Source organism: Phascolarctos cinereus, unplaced genomic scaffold (genome assembly GCF_003287225.1).
Source record: "Phascolarctos cinereus isolate Bilbo 61053 unplaced genomic scaffold, phaCin_HiC Scaffold_726;HRSCAF=1367, whole genome shotgun sequence".
Taxonomy (NCBI): Eukaryota; Metazoa; Chordata; class Mammalia; order Diprotodontia; family Phascolarctidae; genus Phascolarctos; species Phascolarctos cinereus.
Window position 1 is genome coordinate 319,586,662 of NW_027556098.1, and position 16,432 is coordinate 319,603,093.

Here is a 16,432-nt window from a genome sequence, read left to right on the forward strand (position 1 = left end):
TATGGAGTTCGTCAGGTAACTCCTGCATCATGAACTCACGCTGTGACTTCATGGGGCAGGACAGAATCTTAATGACTGACAGACATTTTGAAAAACAAGTATTTATTAAATGTCTACTGCATTCAAGGCCTTGTGCTTAGCACTAGGGATAAAAAGAAGATAAATGGCATGACCCCTGCCCTCAAGGAGCTTCTGCTCTAATAGAAGTAATTGGACGTGTGCACAAATAAACATTACATGAGGTAGAGAATGATGAAATACGTAGGAAAGGCCAAACATGGAGGCTTAAAAGATTCAGGAAGAGAGGGTTTAGATTTTTAGAGCTTGGAGGAAACTTAGAGTTTATCTAGTCCAGAATTATATAGTGGAAAGAGTAAGGACTCAGAGGACCTGGACAGAAGTCCTACTGCTGACTGCCTTTGTGACTTTGGGCAAGTCCCTTAACCTGCTAGGCCTCAGTTTCCTCATCTGCAAAATGAGGGAGTTGGATTCATTGGCCTCTGAAATATCTTCTAGCTCTAGAACTATGATCCTCACTTTACAGATGAAGAAACTGAGGCCAGGAGAGATAAAGTCCCAGGTCACACAGATGGTAGCAGAGCTGGAATTTGAATCCCAGGTTTTCTGATTTCTGATTTCCAGCCCACTTCTCTTTCCACTATACTTTACTGCCTGCTCTTTAGCCTTCCATGGAAGAGAGAGAACCTGATATGTGTCTTGAAGGAGATGAAGAGGTGGAGATGGCATGGGTGTGGGGTGGAGGGTGGGACTTTGGACAAAGGCATGGAGGTGGGAGAGGACAGAAAGAGGACAATGGTGGTCGTGAGGAGGCGAACAATTAGACCACAATGAGAAGAAACCTCCTAGGTCAAAGCAACCAAGGTAGAATTGTCTGAAGTTCAAAGGAAGAAAAACATTCCTCAACTTTCTTGCAGCAAATGTGTGAAGAGTGAGTAGGAAGGTAAGAGAGAGCTCCAAAGGAGACCCCTGGAAAACAGGTCATGTGAATATAGGTTATGAGGGGGAAAGGGCTGGGGATTGCGCAAACCCTGTTGGAAGAGAATTCTGAAGGCGTCTACCCTCTTCCCTCCACACAGGCCTTTGAGGTAGAATCCAGCACCAAGGCCAAGGACTTCTGTCAGAGCATCTCCACCAGGCTGCTTCTGAAGGCTTCAGATGGATTCAGCCTCTTTGTTAAAATTTCTGACAAGGTGAGTCCGTCAGTCAGTCAATCAATCCGCATGGACAGCTTGAAGTTGTGGAATGTATTAGATTAAGTATTGGTGGGGAGGTGGGAGAAAAGAAGGGTGTGGAATAGACTTTAAACTGGTAGAATAGCTGATAATTCAATTAGGGAGACAAACTAGAGATCTCACTATTTCTTATACATCCTTGACTGTGGGAAGACAGGCCTACTAATACACTTGTGATGGAACTATGTTTGGTCCAGTCATTCTGGAAAACAATTTGGCCTCATGTCTAGACAATCATTAAACTGCTTCTACCCTCTGACAGCAATGCTTATACTAAGCAAATACATACTCCAGGGAGGTCAGAGACAGAAGAAAGATTCCCACGTGTACAAAATCTTCCTAGCAAGACCTGTTATTTGCTATGTATAGACATCTGTGTCCAGACTTTCCCATCTCCCCACCTTTGCTTATATTCCCTACATCTAGAGTGTCTCTACCTCCCACCTTCTGTTGGAATTCCAACCCCACCCTTCAAGGCTCACCTTGAGTTGTAGCAGAAAATCAAATCTAAGAACCATCTACTAATTGGCTACAATGCGCGGGCTGCTGATCTTGGTGCTATGGGGACACAAAGAAGGATTGTAAAGTGTAGTGAGGAGGACAAGACAGGAGCAAAAATCAATAAAATAAAAATCTGGAAATAAGTATAAGCGCGCCTATTCAAAGGATGTGTGAAACCCCATAAAGGAAGGGATCACTTTAGTTAGAGATAATCAGGGAAGGCTTCATCGAAGAAGAACTACCTAAGCTGGGCCTTGAAGGGAAGAAGAAATTCCAGTGCAATTCAACATCTAAGTGCCTACTATGTGCTAGATATTGTGCTGGGGATACAGAGGCAAAGATGAAGCCATCCCTGCCCTCAAGAGTCTTACTTTCTATTGTTCTAACTAGGGGGAAGGCTGGGGAGGGGGAAGGATTCATTCCAGGCATAGGAGATAGTCTGAGGTGGAAAGAACAGAGTGAGACTGGGAGATAGTGAGTAGTCTTCCCTGAGCACCTACGCCATAACCAGCCATTTCTGCCCCAGCCCAAAGTAATCTTTCCATTCTAGGACTTTTCTTAAACCTCTAAGTATAAGCTTAGACTTACATAGTCTATGTACATTGGATCTTATATGTACATAAGGACATATATGTATGTATTGCATAGGATCATATATTAGGGTAAAAAGACCCAGTGCTCAAAGGTTAGGGTACAAGTCAGCAAAATGCTTTATTGACATTACAAACCGTGGCAAGGAGAAGGGACATTTGGCTCATGGAGACAATCCCTGTGGGCCAAATGGTTTCTCCTTATATATATTCTTCCATCATACATGTGACCTATATGTACAGTCCTTGTGTATAAGTATGTGCATGTGCATACATGTACATGTATAATCATATATGTGCATATATACATATATATATACACACACAGACCTATATGGGCAGTGAGTATGTATGTGTGGCATGCATACAAATATGTATGAACAAATATGTATATAGTTCTCTGAGAATTGTGTACTCTCCTTTTACAGAACATTGTTACTTTGTTATTTTGTTCTTAACAATAGTTTAGAAGCTAACATTACTCTCTATTTAATACACGCATTTATATACATATAAGTATGTGTAGTAGGAGGAATGATGGAAACTTAACCTAGGAAGCTGCGACTTGTAGGACAGGGTAGGAATGAAATGAATAGACCTTGGAAGGGAAGGGACTCCTGGCAATGGTGTGAGCAAAGGCATGGGGGCAAGAAAGAGAAGGATAGTTCTGGAGAATAGTAAGGAGGCCCTTTTGTTGAAAGCACAGGGTATATAATCCAAGGGGATTAGTGAGTGGGACATAAAGCTGGAAATGGTGGTTGGTGCCATATTGTAGAAAACCTTAGATCCCAGGCTAAAGAGTTTGGACTTCCTCCTTTAAGCACTGGGGAGCTGCTGGGGAAGGGGGAATCTCCAGCAGAGGAGTGATATGATCAGAGTTGGGAGCTAGAACATTATTCTTGTGGCCTCTATGATATGGACTGGGGAAGGGGAGGGATAGTTAGAAGAGAATCACAACATCCCAGGCAAAAGGCTTGCTACACTGTTCTCTTTTTTATTTTTTCATTGTGATTTCTTTAGTAATTTTAAATGTAAAATGTAGTTTTAAATAAAGTTTGGACTTGTCTTTAACAAAAAAAAAAGAGGTAATTTGGGTTTGAACTTGGGTAGTAGTAAGAAGTTGAAAACATGGGTCCCCTGTCAGTCTCCTTGCCCTAATGGAGATGTTTCTCTCCAGGTCATCAGTGTCCCTGAGGGTGATTTCTTCTTTGACTTCGTCCGACACTTAACAGACTGGATAAAAAAAGCAAGACCCATGAAAGATGGTAACAATCTGAGAATTTTTTAGAAGTGGGAGAGACCTTAAAGGCCATCTGGTCCAGCTTTCTCATGACCAGAGAAGGCAACTGAGGTCCGGAGAAGGGACCTTGTCTCACCCAAGGTCACACATCCTAAGAACTTGAGTCTCGGGATAAAAACCTACAATGGTCAACATAAGGTATCTGGGGCCATTATGCCTTATGAGATCTTCCTAAAGGTAACCTACAATTACTTGTTCTACTTGTCCACCTCCCTGAAACTGGGGTTAGGGAGGGTAGATAAACTGATCTCTCCTGGGCCCTTCCCTGATTCTTTAATTTACTATCTTTCAATGAGAGCTAAGACCTTGTCCCACTTTATCTTGGTATCTCCTAGGGGACTCTGCACTTAGTGAGCTTTTTAATTTTTTTAAAATTAAATGTCTTTTGAATTGAACTAAGATTTTTCAATGATTCTCCATGATCATTATGGGTATATGTAGAGATCCATGGGTACAGATCACCATCCATCCATGCCTTCTCATTCCATACATCCCAGTCTTCCTGTAACTGCCCAGAGGCAGAAAATGTATTAAAGGTCTTTCTCTAGGGTATAGGGTCCCAGGGAGGCCCTCATCTGTTATCCCTTTGCGCACCTCCCCTTCTGATCTTACATTCCCTGGATCATAGATTTTTACATCATTTCTTGCACATAAGACATCACTGGCAAGGCGCCACCTGCTATTTAGAACCGCCATATTTCTTTCCATTCCTCTTTGGGTCATTGGTAATTTAAATTCTTCATGAGATGCCATGTACAGTGCTTTGTAAACTTTGAAGTGTTATACAAATGCTAGTTACTGTTGTTGTTGCTGCTGTTATCAGTGGAACACTCTTGGTGGAGAAACAATCAGGTTTTGTGTAAGGTAGTAATTTGGAACCATTGAAAATGCAGCACAATTTCCCACATGCAATTCAACCTGCTACCATTTTCTTATTCAGTTCTGGCCCCAGATCACTGTCCATCCTGGTAGATACACATACATATACACACATACATAGCTATCCATATACATAAGTATGTATGTGTGTGTGTGTGGCTACATATATAATTAATATATACTGTATTATATTTAATATCATATATGCATTGCCTAGGAGACAACTATATTCTATATATAATATATAACATATAATGATTATATTAATCACATAATTATAATATATGTGTAATGTATAATATTATATATGTATTGCTTGGGAAACAACTCACAAGTAAGGGAACTCCCATTACTAATGTAGGTTGGCCTCTTTGCAAATTATAGTCTTAGGGAGTTATACGTCTGTATGTATACACATGCAAACATACACACTTATAGATAGGGATAGGTTAGGACATGTGACTTTATTGGTATAGGCAACTCCCAAGCATGGAAACTCCTTCTATTAATTAACCTTCTCTCCAATTTATAGTCTTAGGGAGTTGCCTAGAATACAGAGAGGTTAAGTGACTTACTTGTCCAAAGACACACAGTCAGTGATCTTGAATTCTGACCTCATCAAATCAAAGAGTGTAAGGATTGAAAGGGACCATAAAGAAATTCGTTATGCTTCAGATTCCTTCTCTGTAAAGTGAGGGGTTCAAATTAGCTCCAAATCTTATAATTTTATGATCTATAATTCATTTACTACCCCCTCCCTCCCACCACACACACACACACACACACACACACACCCCTCATTTTTACAGATGCTGATTCGGAGTTCTGGAGTAAGGAAGCCACTTGTGGTCACATATAAATTCGGGGCAGATCTGGGTTAGAGCCCAAGTCTGCGGGCTCCTAGGCTTTCTGCCAGACAATTTCTATCTCCTACCACGTGCCTGTTCTGCCTAGAGTCTTGGCCTGGAGTCTCTCCTCTAAGGTCAGAGGGAGCAGAACCATTTCAACAATCCCCCTTAAATGTTAAGCCTGCAGAGCACTGGGCTAGATGCTGGGGAGATGTGGGGTTTATACAAAGCTTAGCTGAGACATAGTCCCTGCCCTCATGTAGCTCACAATCTAGTAGAGGATCAAACATAAGCAGATACGTGTAACATCCAATATTACCTGCTATATGCATTAGAGAGATGAAGAAAAAGTGCCATATGAGGTTCTAAAGGGGAGGGTTCTTAGCAGTCAGGGAAGGCTTCCTGGAAGAGGTGGCTTTTGAGTAAGAATTAAAAGATAAACATGGAGGAATTCACCAGCTTGGGTGAGTGGGGACACACAAGAGAAGGTATTCCAGGCCCTCATCACCTCCCCTCAGATTATTGTAATAACCTCTAATTGGTCTCTTTGCCCCTCTTCCCTAGAATACCCCCATACCTAGAATACATTCCATTCTTACCTCTGCCTCAGAGAGTCTCTCTTTTCCTTTAAGATGCCTCTCAAGCACCATCTTCTGCATCAAGCCTTTCCTGGTTCTCCCAAAAGCTGGTGCCCTGCCTCCCAATCCACTTTGTAGTTAATTATTTTCTACACATTTATGTTTACTCACCTCATATGTATGCTGTATACATTTATATAAGTACCTGCTGTCTCTCTCATTAGAGCCCAAGCTTCTTGTACGTAGGGATTGTGTCATTCTTTGTATCTGTGTCTTTAGTGCCCCAGCACTACCTGGAACCTAGGGGATGCTTATAAATGCTTATTGATTGATTGACTGACTGACGAATTGGTTGATGGTGAGCAGTAGTATAAGCCAAGGCTGACGGTGCCGAGGAACCCTCAAGACCCATAGGTTTCATTTCCAGGCCTGCCCAAGCTGACAACAGGCCTATCTTTGCAGGGATTGTGCCTTCTCTCACCTACCAAGTGTTCTTCATGAAGAAGCTGTGGACCAATACGATTCCTGGGAAGGACCCAATGGCAGATTCTATTTTCCACTATTATCAGGTGAGTATGGGCCATTCTTAGATCAATCCATGCTGCTGGAAAGATAGGAGCAGCTTCTCTTTCTTCCTAAACCTAGAGAAATTCTGAGACCCAAGGCTGCCCAGTGATGGCACCTCTAGGGAGGCTTTTGCTCTTAGGAAAGGGATCTAGCACTTAGCATACAGTAAGCATTTAATAAATGTTTATTAGTCAATTGATATGAAGACAGGTCTGATTCAAGGCCACCTCCCTCTTCTCTTCCCCTCCACCCAACTCCCCCAGCCCCACCTCCTCCAGTGAGCCTTCCCTTCCAGATGCTGAACTCTGTCATTAGATAGGGATTGTTGTACCCATTTTACAGATGAAGAACCTGAGGCTCCAAGAGGGAAAATGAGGGACAACTGGAGTATTATCCAAAGAGTATCTACCAAAACAAAGACAAGATTTATTAAATATAACTGTAAATTTTCTTTACAGAAATAATTAGAGAAAAATAATTCAAGAGAGATTTATTGTCCATGGTTGGGCTGTGCTAATATTAGTAAAAATGACAATAATATCAAAATTAATTTACAAATTTGGTGAATACTAATCAAATTATTAATCAAAACCAAGGGATTAATATGTAGAGCTAGACAAAATAATGACTAAATTCATTTAGAAGAAGAAAAAGTCTAGAATGTCAAGAGAAATAATGAGGAAAGATACAAGTGAAGGGAACAGATTTTGAATGATATAATAAAGCATTTATCATCAAAACTATTTAGTACTGGTTAAAAAACAAAAATAAATCAGTAGATCAGACTAGATAAGAAAGAAACAGAAGCAACTGAAATTTAAAAGTGTCCCATTGTTTGATAAACCTAGTAACAATAAATTACTGGAAACTCACTTTTTTATAAACTTCTGGAAAAAAGAATGGAAAGCAAGTTGGCAGAAATTAGTTTTAGCTCCAAATATTTTTATAATAATCTCAGAATGGAACTATAACCTGAAGATAAAATGCCCCACCATAAAAACAACTTTAGGAGGTATAATCTTATTTTATTCTTTAATTCAATTTTATTTTATTTTCAGTTTTGAATCCTCACTTTCCCCTCAATGACCCATTGAGAATGCAAGAAAAGCAAAACCCATTATATATACACACACACATATATAGTCGAGCAAAAGAAATTCCCATGTTAGCCATATCATAAAATATCAGAAGAGTCTGAGATCAAGTGTATTTCACAATTATGGCTTGGAGGAGAATCTTAACTAAACTAGAAGAATGACAAAAGATAAAATAGACAATTTTGACTAAGTAGAATTAAAAAGCTTCTGCACAAATAAAATCAATGAAAATTGAAGAGAAGCAGTAGATTGAGAAAAATGCTTACATCAAATACCATTGATAAAAATCTGCTATCTAAGATATATAGGAAATTGACAAATAAAATAACATCCAATGGATAAGTGCTCAAATGATTTTTTTTAAGACTCAGTTTGCCTGTTTCACTCAGGTTGGAAGTACAGGGGCTACTCACTATCCTTATCCTACTCTGATTAACATGGAAGCTATAAATTGCTCCATTTCCAACATGGGCTATGTCACCCTTCCTTTTTTTGGGGGGGGAATCCTTTGGGAGTGCTGGAACCTTATCATGCAGACTGCAGAAGATACCCCCTCCCCTTTCCCTGTAAATGACCACTTCCTCCAATCCCTACAGCAACCCTGCCTTCACAAATCAGAAGCTCACCCAGTTAGGGAGGGTAGGGCAAAAAGTTTATGTGAGTACTGGGAAGACATGATTATGGAGGGAGGTGATGTAATCAGGAATAGGGGAGTGGAGTGTAAGCCCTACTCCTAGGGACTCATTGTGCCAATGCTGAACTTAGAATAGACACCTGATCAGATTAGTCCACTATGGCTCAGAACTCCTGAGCTCAAGAGATCTACCAGCTGTACCTTCCCCAGTAGCTGGGATGTGTGTGTGTGCCACCACACTTGGCTAGTCAAAGGATATTAACAGTTTGAACAGGTATACCTTCAAAGCTGGACCTATGATTGCATTTGGTAGGGAGCTCCCCATAAAAAATTCCTCTACCAATACAAATTGTCAAATTTTCTGCAATTTACAGTCTTAGCGAGTTCTCGAGGGCAGTGACAGGTTAAGTTACTTTCTTGGCCCACACATAGCCAGTATGTATCAAAGGTAGTAGGACTTGAACCCAGGTCTTCCTGACTCTATATCCATATATATACTCTCTCTCTCTCTCTCTCTCTCTCTCTCTCTCTCTCTCTCTCTCTCTCTCTTCTCTCTCTCTCTCTCCATATATATACATATATATATAAATACATATAATATATATATATATATATTCCATATATACTCTCACATTGTGCTACCTCAACAGTTTGCAAAAGAAGAATTGTACACTATATAAATGACCTGATGAAAACATGCTCTAAGTTACTAATAGTAAGAGAAGTGCAAATGAAAATAGCATCTTACAAATTGTTGAAAATGTACAAAAATGGCAACAATGTTGATGGGTTGTGGGAAGACAAGCGCACTAATTCCCCGTTGGTGGAACTGTGAGTTGGTCCAGTCATTCTAGAGGTTAGTTTGGAATTATGTAAGCAAAGTGACTCAGTTGTCCAGAGACGCTACTGTTAACTTTCTACCTCATAGGAGGCCAAAATCAGGAAGGACTCTATATACACCAAATATTTGTAGCAGTATTTTTTGTGATGCAAAGAACTAGAAACAAAGTCATTTCTCATCATCTGGGAAATGGCTAAAAAAACCCAAAACTCTGTAGCATATGGAGGTAATGGAATATTATTGTGCAGTAAGAAATTATGATTATGAGGAGTTCAGAGAAGCATGGGAAAATTTGTATCAACTGATGTTGAAGTAAGCAGAATCAAGAGAACAATATGTGCATGACTACAACATGGTAAATGAAGTCATCTCTAGAAGGCAGTCAGACTCTGAGTAATTGAAAAACCAGTGAAGGACCTGGAGACCATACTTCCCCCTTTGTGCCAGGTGGGAAGCAAGAGGGGAGAATTACTAGGATAGAATATTGTATATGTTGTCAGATGCAGTTACTGTCTTGGGCTGCTTTGATTGATTTTTATTATTCGTCACCTGGCAGGGTTTAAACAGGACAGGGAAGGATTGAAATAACTATGATATAAAGACAAAATCAATAAATCATAATTTTAAGAAAAAAATAAATTTAGCTTTGAATGACATCATGGAGGGACTTGAACGCCTGGTATTAAGGAGCCACTGAAAGTTCTTGAAGGAAGGAGTCAGCTTTTTCCTTGTCCTCATCCTGTTGTCTCTTGCAGGAATTGCCCAAATACCTTCGTGGTTACCATAAGTCTACTCGGGAAGAAGTCCTTCAGCTGGGAGCCCTGATCTACAGGGTCAAGTTCGAAGATGATAAATCCTATTTCCCCAGCATTCCCAAGATGCTACGTGAGCTGGTGCCACAGGACCTTATTCGGCAGATCTCACCAGATGACTGGAAAAGGGTAAGCAGAACCAGATAATGTATTCCACCCTGTGTTCTGGCATCCCACAGTGTCTTGCACATACTAGGTAATCCATGTTTATTGATTGGCTGAGATTGGGAGTAGAGGTGGTTGAGCGGGGTTAAAAGTTGTTGGCATGAACAAAGGAACAAATAAGTCATTTTAATTTTCAAATAGGAGAAGGAGGTAGATTCTTAGAACTATAACCTTGTGAGCTCAATTCCAATTTCTGGCAAAATTCTAGAATGTATTATTAAAAAGACAGTTCATGAACAATTAGATAGGGAAATTGCAATCACTAAGAGCCAATGTTTATCAAGGTGGTTCAACAAGAACAGGTTGGCCCAACTAACTTCATTTTTTTTACACTGTCACCAGACTGGTCTTTTCAATTCAATTTGGTTCAATGTACATTTATTAAGAGCCCACTGCATGCAAGATACCATGATAGGTTCTGGGCCAGAATTTTAGCCACTAGGTGATTTTTTTTAGGTATAGCAATTCATGAAGATTATCTATTAAGACATGGAAGGATTATGATCTATATCAATGAAGGAAATACCCATACCAGTGAAATCATAGGTCCAAAGCACTGATGTATACTATGCTGGTAGAGTAAGCAAATACCATAGACATACTGTACTTGCATTTCAACAAGGCATCTAATAAGATTGATCATTATGTCTTTATGAGATTTTGTGATTTTTAAGATGGAGAAATATGGGTTAGATGATAGTACAGGTGAGTGGATTTAGAACTAATTGGCTTCTAGGTCCAAAAAGTGTGTTCACTTTTTGGTCAGCCTAGAGGGAGGTCTCTAGTGGAGTGTCCTTGGCCCTGTGCTGGACAATATTTTTATTATTGACTTGGATTATATCATACAAAGGTTTATGGCATCTGAAGATTACACAAAGCAGAAGGATAGCTAATCCTTGGATGCCTCCCCACTCTGAGATGTGACATTATAAATGCTAGTACCATTGCTGCCTCCCCACTGATATAATCTGTGATTCTTCCCATAGTCCATTGTGGCCTATTTCAACAAGCATGCCGGGAAGAGCAAAGAGGAAGCAAAGCTGGCCTTTCTGAAGCTGATATTTAAGTGGCCAACGTTTGGGTCAGCTTTCTTTGAAGTGAAGGTATGAACTTTGTCCCTTACCTGATCTTCCAAGGGCTTCGGGGAGGTGGGAGCAGGTCTTGTTTAGAAAGAGCTAGCAGGAGATGGGGACTGGGGCCCAAGAGAAGGGCTTAAGAATAAGATACACGACAACAATAATGTAAACAGAAACGAAAATGAAACATAATGAGCAGTTTACATCCCAGAGTAGGGGGTGGAAAATCCTTCCTTGTGGTAGAGAGATGAGAACCTATGGGTACAGAATGTCATATACTGTCAAGCACGGTTTCTGTGTTAGTTTTGCTTACACTTTTTTTTTCTGTTACTAAGGAAAGTTTGGGAGTATATATCAGGTAATGAGTATGACATAAAAATCACAGGCCATCAACACAATTTTTTAAAAAAGTAGACAAATTAAGGTTAGGAAGGAATGAAATGAGCATTTATTAAGTGCCTACTGTGTGCCAGGCACTGTGCAAAGCTCTTTACAAACTTGCCTCATTTGGTCCTCACAACAATCCTGGGAGGTAGGGGCTATTGTTATCCCCATTTTACAATTGAAGAAAGTGAGGCAAACAATGGTTAAGTGACCTGCCCAAGTTCACAGAGCTAGTAAGTGTCTGACCTTAGATTTGAACTCAGGTCTTCTTAACTCCAACCCCAGCATCCTATACACCGGTGCTTCTTAAACTGAAATTTGGCAACAGTAAAAGGTTTCTGAATGCACAATGACCAAAAATTAATTCCAAATCAAACATGGAATGAATCTGAGGTGTTTCCGGCAGCACTTGCCTGGGTTGCATCGCACAACTTCACCACAGCCTTGGTTCTGAACACACAGCATGCCACTTTGCACTGCGCCTGCCCTCAGGCTGTGCTTCGCCCTACTAATGCTGGCTGGAAATGGGGTCATGAGTGGAAAAAGTTTAAGAAGCCCTGCACAGTTCTTCCTGGACACCTCATCCTCCGAGATGGAGTGAAGGAGGAAAGGAAGAGAAAAAACAGAGAGATTTTGAGGGATGAAGGAGGACTGATAAAGGAGCTCAGGATGTGTGACTTCAATCTTCTCAGGGAGCAGGATTATCTAGTGAGACCCGAAAGAGTGAGAGTGGAGGTGGGGTTTAAAGAGAGGAGAGGAATGTAATGTGATAGAGTGTGGAGCTGCGGTTCATGACTCAGAGGACATGGGTTCCAATCCTGTCTAAGATATTCACTGTGTGTGACCTAAGGCAAGTCATTCAGCTTCCCTGAATTCTCGAAATGAGGGGCTTGGACCAGAGGGCCTCCAAGGTGCCACTGATTCTAGAATCACAATGTTATGACCCCATGGTCTTAAGATTTGGACCAGCCTGGGTTGCAAATGTGATGGGGAATCAATCAGAAATAAATAAGATGTCTATGCACAGTGAAGGGGAGGCAACAGAAAAGTCTGAGGGAGAGCCAGGGAGCCAGGTTTTGTGACTCTCTCCCTGCTCCTACCCCCAAGCATTGCTGGGAGGCTCTGAGTTGTGAATCCAATCCAGTCCAACCCAAGAAATATTTACTGTGGCTATTATGAGCAAAGTGCTATACATGGTGCTAGGAACTGAAAGAAGAAGCATGTAACAGGCCCTGCCCTCAAGGTGCTACATTCTACCAAAGGAATACAACATGTAAACAGATAAATATGTACTGTAGTGATAAATTGAGGAGGGAGAGAGCCCTAACATCTACAGGGAAATCAAATGAGATAAGACGTGCAAAGAACTTTGCAAACCTTAAAAATTATTATCATTATTATTATTCAGGACTTTCCATAGGAGGTAGAGCATGAGATGAGCCTTGGATGAAACTAGAGTATCTAAGATGAGGTGAAACTGGAGTTGAAGGAACAGCAAATAGATTTCCAGTTCTATGGCTGGAACATAGAGTTTGGGCAGTGAGATGCAATCAGTCTGGAAAGGCAGGTTACACCCACATTGTGACGGGCTGTCCCCATACCAAACAGAGAAATTTATCTTTTATGCTAGAGGCAATAGGGAGCCACTGAAGGTTCTTGGCCAGGGGAGTAACATGGAAAGACACATTTTAGAACGATTATTTTGGCATCTATTTGGAGAAGAATTCAAGAAAAGAGAAACCCAAATCTGGGAGTCAAGTTAGAAGACGCTAGAAATAGTTCAACTGCTAGGCACAGGCAGAGGTATGCTAGTAGATTTTTAACAGCCAGATCTCTGAAAGACACACTTTGAAGTTTAATCCGCATCATTAACATTTTCTCCATTGTTTCTTAAGTTTAGTCAATCGACAAAATAATAAATCAAGCCCCGATTTGTAGCATTGGCTGATTTCTGAGTATAAATGCTCACACTGAGCAGTTAATATGGAGTGGGTTGGATTAGGCTCCAGCACACCCCTGGGCACACTAATACATTGTTGGTGAAACTACGAATTGTTTAAAAGTAAAATATTCTTTTTTCTTTTACTTAGTAACATTTTATTTTTCCAATTACATGTAAAGATAGTTTTCAACATTCACTTTTATAAGATTTTGAGTTCCAATTTTTTTTCTCCTTCCCTCCCTCCTCTTCAAGACAGTAAGCAATCAGATATAGGTTATACATATTTCTACATTAGTCATGTTGTGAAAGAAGAATCAGAACAAAAGGGAAAAACAGAAAGAAAAAACAAGGTGAAAAAAGTATACTTTGATCTGCATTCAGATTCCATAGTTCTTTCTCTGGATATGGATAGCTCTTTCCATCATGAGTCTTTTGGAATTCTTGGATCATTGTATTGCTGAGAAGAGCTAAATCTGTCATAGCTGATCATTGCACGATGATGCTGTTATTGTGTATAATGTCCTGGTTCTGCTCACTTCACTCAGTTTCAGTTCATGTAAGTCTTCCCAGGTTTTTCTGAAGTCTGCCTGCTCATCATTTCTTATAGCATAATAGTATTTCTTTACATTCATATACCACAACTTGTTCAGCCATTCCCCAATTCATGGGCATCCCCTCAATTTCCAATTCTTTGACACCACAAAAAGAGCTGCTATAAATATTTTTGTACATGTGGGTCCTTTTCTTGTTTTTATGATCTCTTTGGGATACAGACCTGGCAGTGGTATTGCTGGACCAAAGGGTATGCACAGTTTTATAGCCCTTTGGGCATAGTTCTAAACTGCTCTCCAGAATGGTTGTATCAGTGCACAACTCCACCAACAGTGCATTCGTGTTTCAGTTTTCATACATCTTCTCCAACATTTATCATTTCCCTTTTTTTGTCATATTAGCCAATCTGATAGGTGTGAGGTGGTACCTCAGAGTTGCTTTAATTTGCATTTCTCTAATGAAGAATGGCAGAGCATTTTTTCATATGACTATAGATAGTTTTAGTTTCTTCCTTTGAAAACTGTCACACAGGCACTCTTGTCAGAGGTAGGCCTCTTACTTAGAAGTTGGTTCTGTTTTATCCACTATGTCATGCTTCCTCTAATTATGGCTTCTCTTGGCCATGGTGGAGACCTTGGCGTCTCAAGGGCTTTGCTGGTGAATCTTAAGCTCTGTTTGGGCAATCCTACAAAGCTGGAAAGGCTTTCAGCATTTGCCTAGTGACCAAAATATGTCTGTCTTTTAAAGACCAGCTGGGCCAAGTTTGGAGAAACTCATCACCAGAAGGCTGGCCAGAGGGTGATGAACTTTGGGAGTCAGAGCTGTTTATGAAGATAGTCGCTGAGGCACAGAGGAGGTATTTATTGTCTGTGCCTGAGGAGGTATTATTCACATTAGTGAAGTCACAGTTGGTTGTTTTTTTTCTTCTATACCTATATATACATGTATTTTTCCTCTCAAAGAGATTTCATTGCATATGTGGGTGGGGAGTATGCCTGTATTTGGACTAATATGGTAATCGAGCAATCAGATTGTATGGTTCAAACAATTAAGGAGATGAGTTCAGAGAGGAGAAAGATAAGATTAGGCCTCTCCTGTCCAGGCAGGTTTCCTGGAGGCAGCATGAGCTAAGCTGGGCTTTGAATGATCTTCCATTTGTGGAAAAGGAAGAAATGTGTCTTGGATTCAGAAAAGGCCCCGGATCCAGAAAACAGTGGCTGTGCTCATCTTCTGGAGACCGTGAACTGGCTGTGTTCTAGCCTCCCAGCAGTTTCTTTTTCCTTAGCTTTCCTGGTGATAGCTCCCTTCACAGGAAGATTTGAGAATCTGAATGCTTTGTGTCTTCTCTTTGCCAGCAAACAACAGAGCCAAACTTCCCAGAGATTCTCCTAATCGCTATCAACAAATATGGAGTCAGCCTCATCGATCCCCGGACCAAGGTAAGAAGAGTGTCAAGGAAGCAGAAATAAAGGCTGAAGGGAGGTTGGGTATGGGGGTAATGCTCGTGATCATTTTGTCACCAAGAATGCCCCAGAGGGAGCATCAGGCTGAGCTAGAGACCATGCTGGCTGCCTTGGGAGCAGAAGACCTGGGTGCTAGTCCTGGCCTCCTCATTTGTTGGCTACATGCCCCTGGGCAAGTCACTTCCCTCCTCAGGGCCTCCTTTCCCTCTTCTAGTTAGTGGGATTAGATGCTTTCTAAGGTTCCTTCTAGCTCTAATATTCTAAGGTCTAAGACTATGTCCATTCCCAGGCTCCCTGGGAAAACTCTGCTTCCAGATGGTAACTGGGACAGGCAGCATGCCTGGAGACTGGCCTCATTCAACTCAATTAAACAAATATTCATTGCCATCCATTATGTACAAAGCTATATGATGAGCAGTGGGGATATAAAGATGAATAATCACACTATAGTCCCTGCCCTCAGGGGGTTTATAATCCAATTAGGGGATACAACATGGGATAATAAGATTTATGATTTGTACATAGAATCCTAGATCCAGAATTGGAGGGCCCACATAGGCCACCTAATCCAAGATGAGGATGCTGAGGTCCAGAGATCTTGTGCCCTGAGCCAAGGTTACGCAGATAGGTGGTTAGTGCCAAAGGAAGGTCAGCCTCAGCCACATCAGTGCCCCATGCAACTCTATACTATATAAGCTACAGAGGAGTACTGATCTGCATTTCTGGAGTGAACTTGCATGCCTGGAGTCCTTCACATGGATGAAATCATGGGTCCAGACCTCACACATTTGAAAGGTCCAAGCTGTGGCAAGTGTGCTCCTTTAGCCGAGAGTCTTACTGGGAGTGGAGGTTAGGAAAGAGTTCTTGGAGGACACGGCAGGAATAGGGATTAGAATCGATTCCCAGCCCAGCGAACAGCTAAACACAGAGGTTTCCTTGGTGGCCATTAG

At 41.0% G+C, this 16,432-nt stretch overlaps 1 protein-coding gene across 3 annotated transcripts in view; it reads left to right on the plus strand.

The window, feature by feature from the left end:
* The window catches only part of MYO7A (myosin VIIA), a 198,081-nt gene that overhangs the window by 177,916 nt on the left and 3,733 nt on the right, over nt 1-16,432 (plus strand). For all 3 annotated transcript variants that reach the window (XM_078156931.1, XM_078156932.1, XM_020989512.2), the window contains 6 exons: nt 1,098-1,211; nt 3,522-3,609; nt 6,412-6,518; nt 9,844-10,029; nt 11,052-11,168; nt 15,375-15,458. In XM_078156931.1, the coding sequence (XP_078013057.1) occupies nt 1,098-1,211; nt 3,522-3,609; nt 6,412-6,518; nt 9,844-10,029; nt 11,052-11,168; nt 15,375-15,458 (696 nt within the window). The remainder of the gene's footprint in view (nt 1-1,097; nt 1,212-3,521; nt 3,610-6,411; nt 6,519-9,843; nt 10,030-11,051; nt 11,169-15,374; nt 15,459-16,432) is intronic.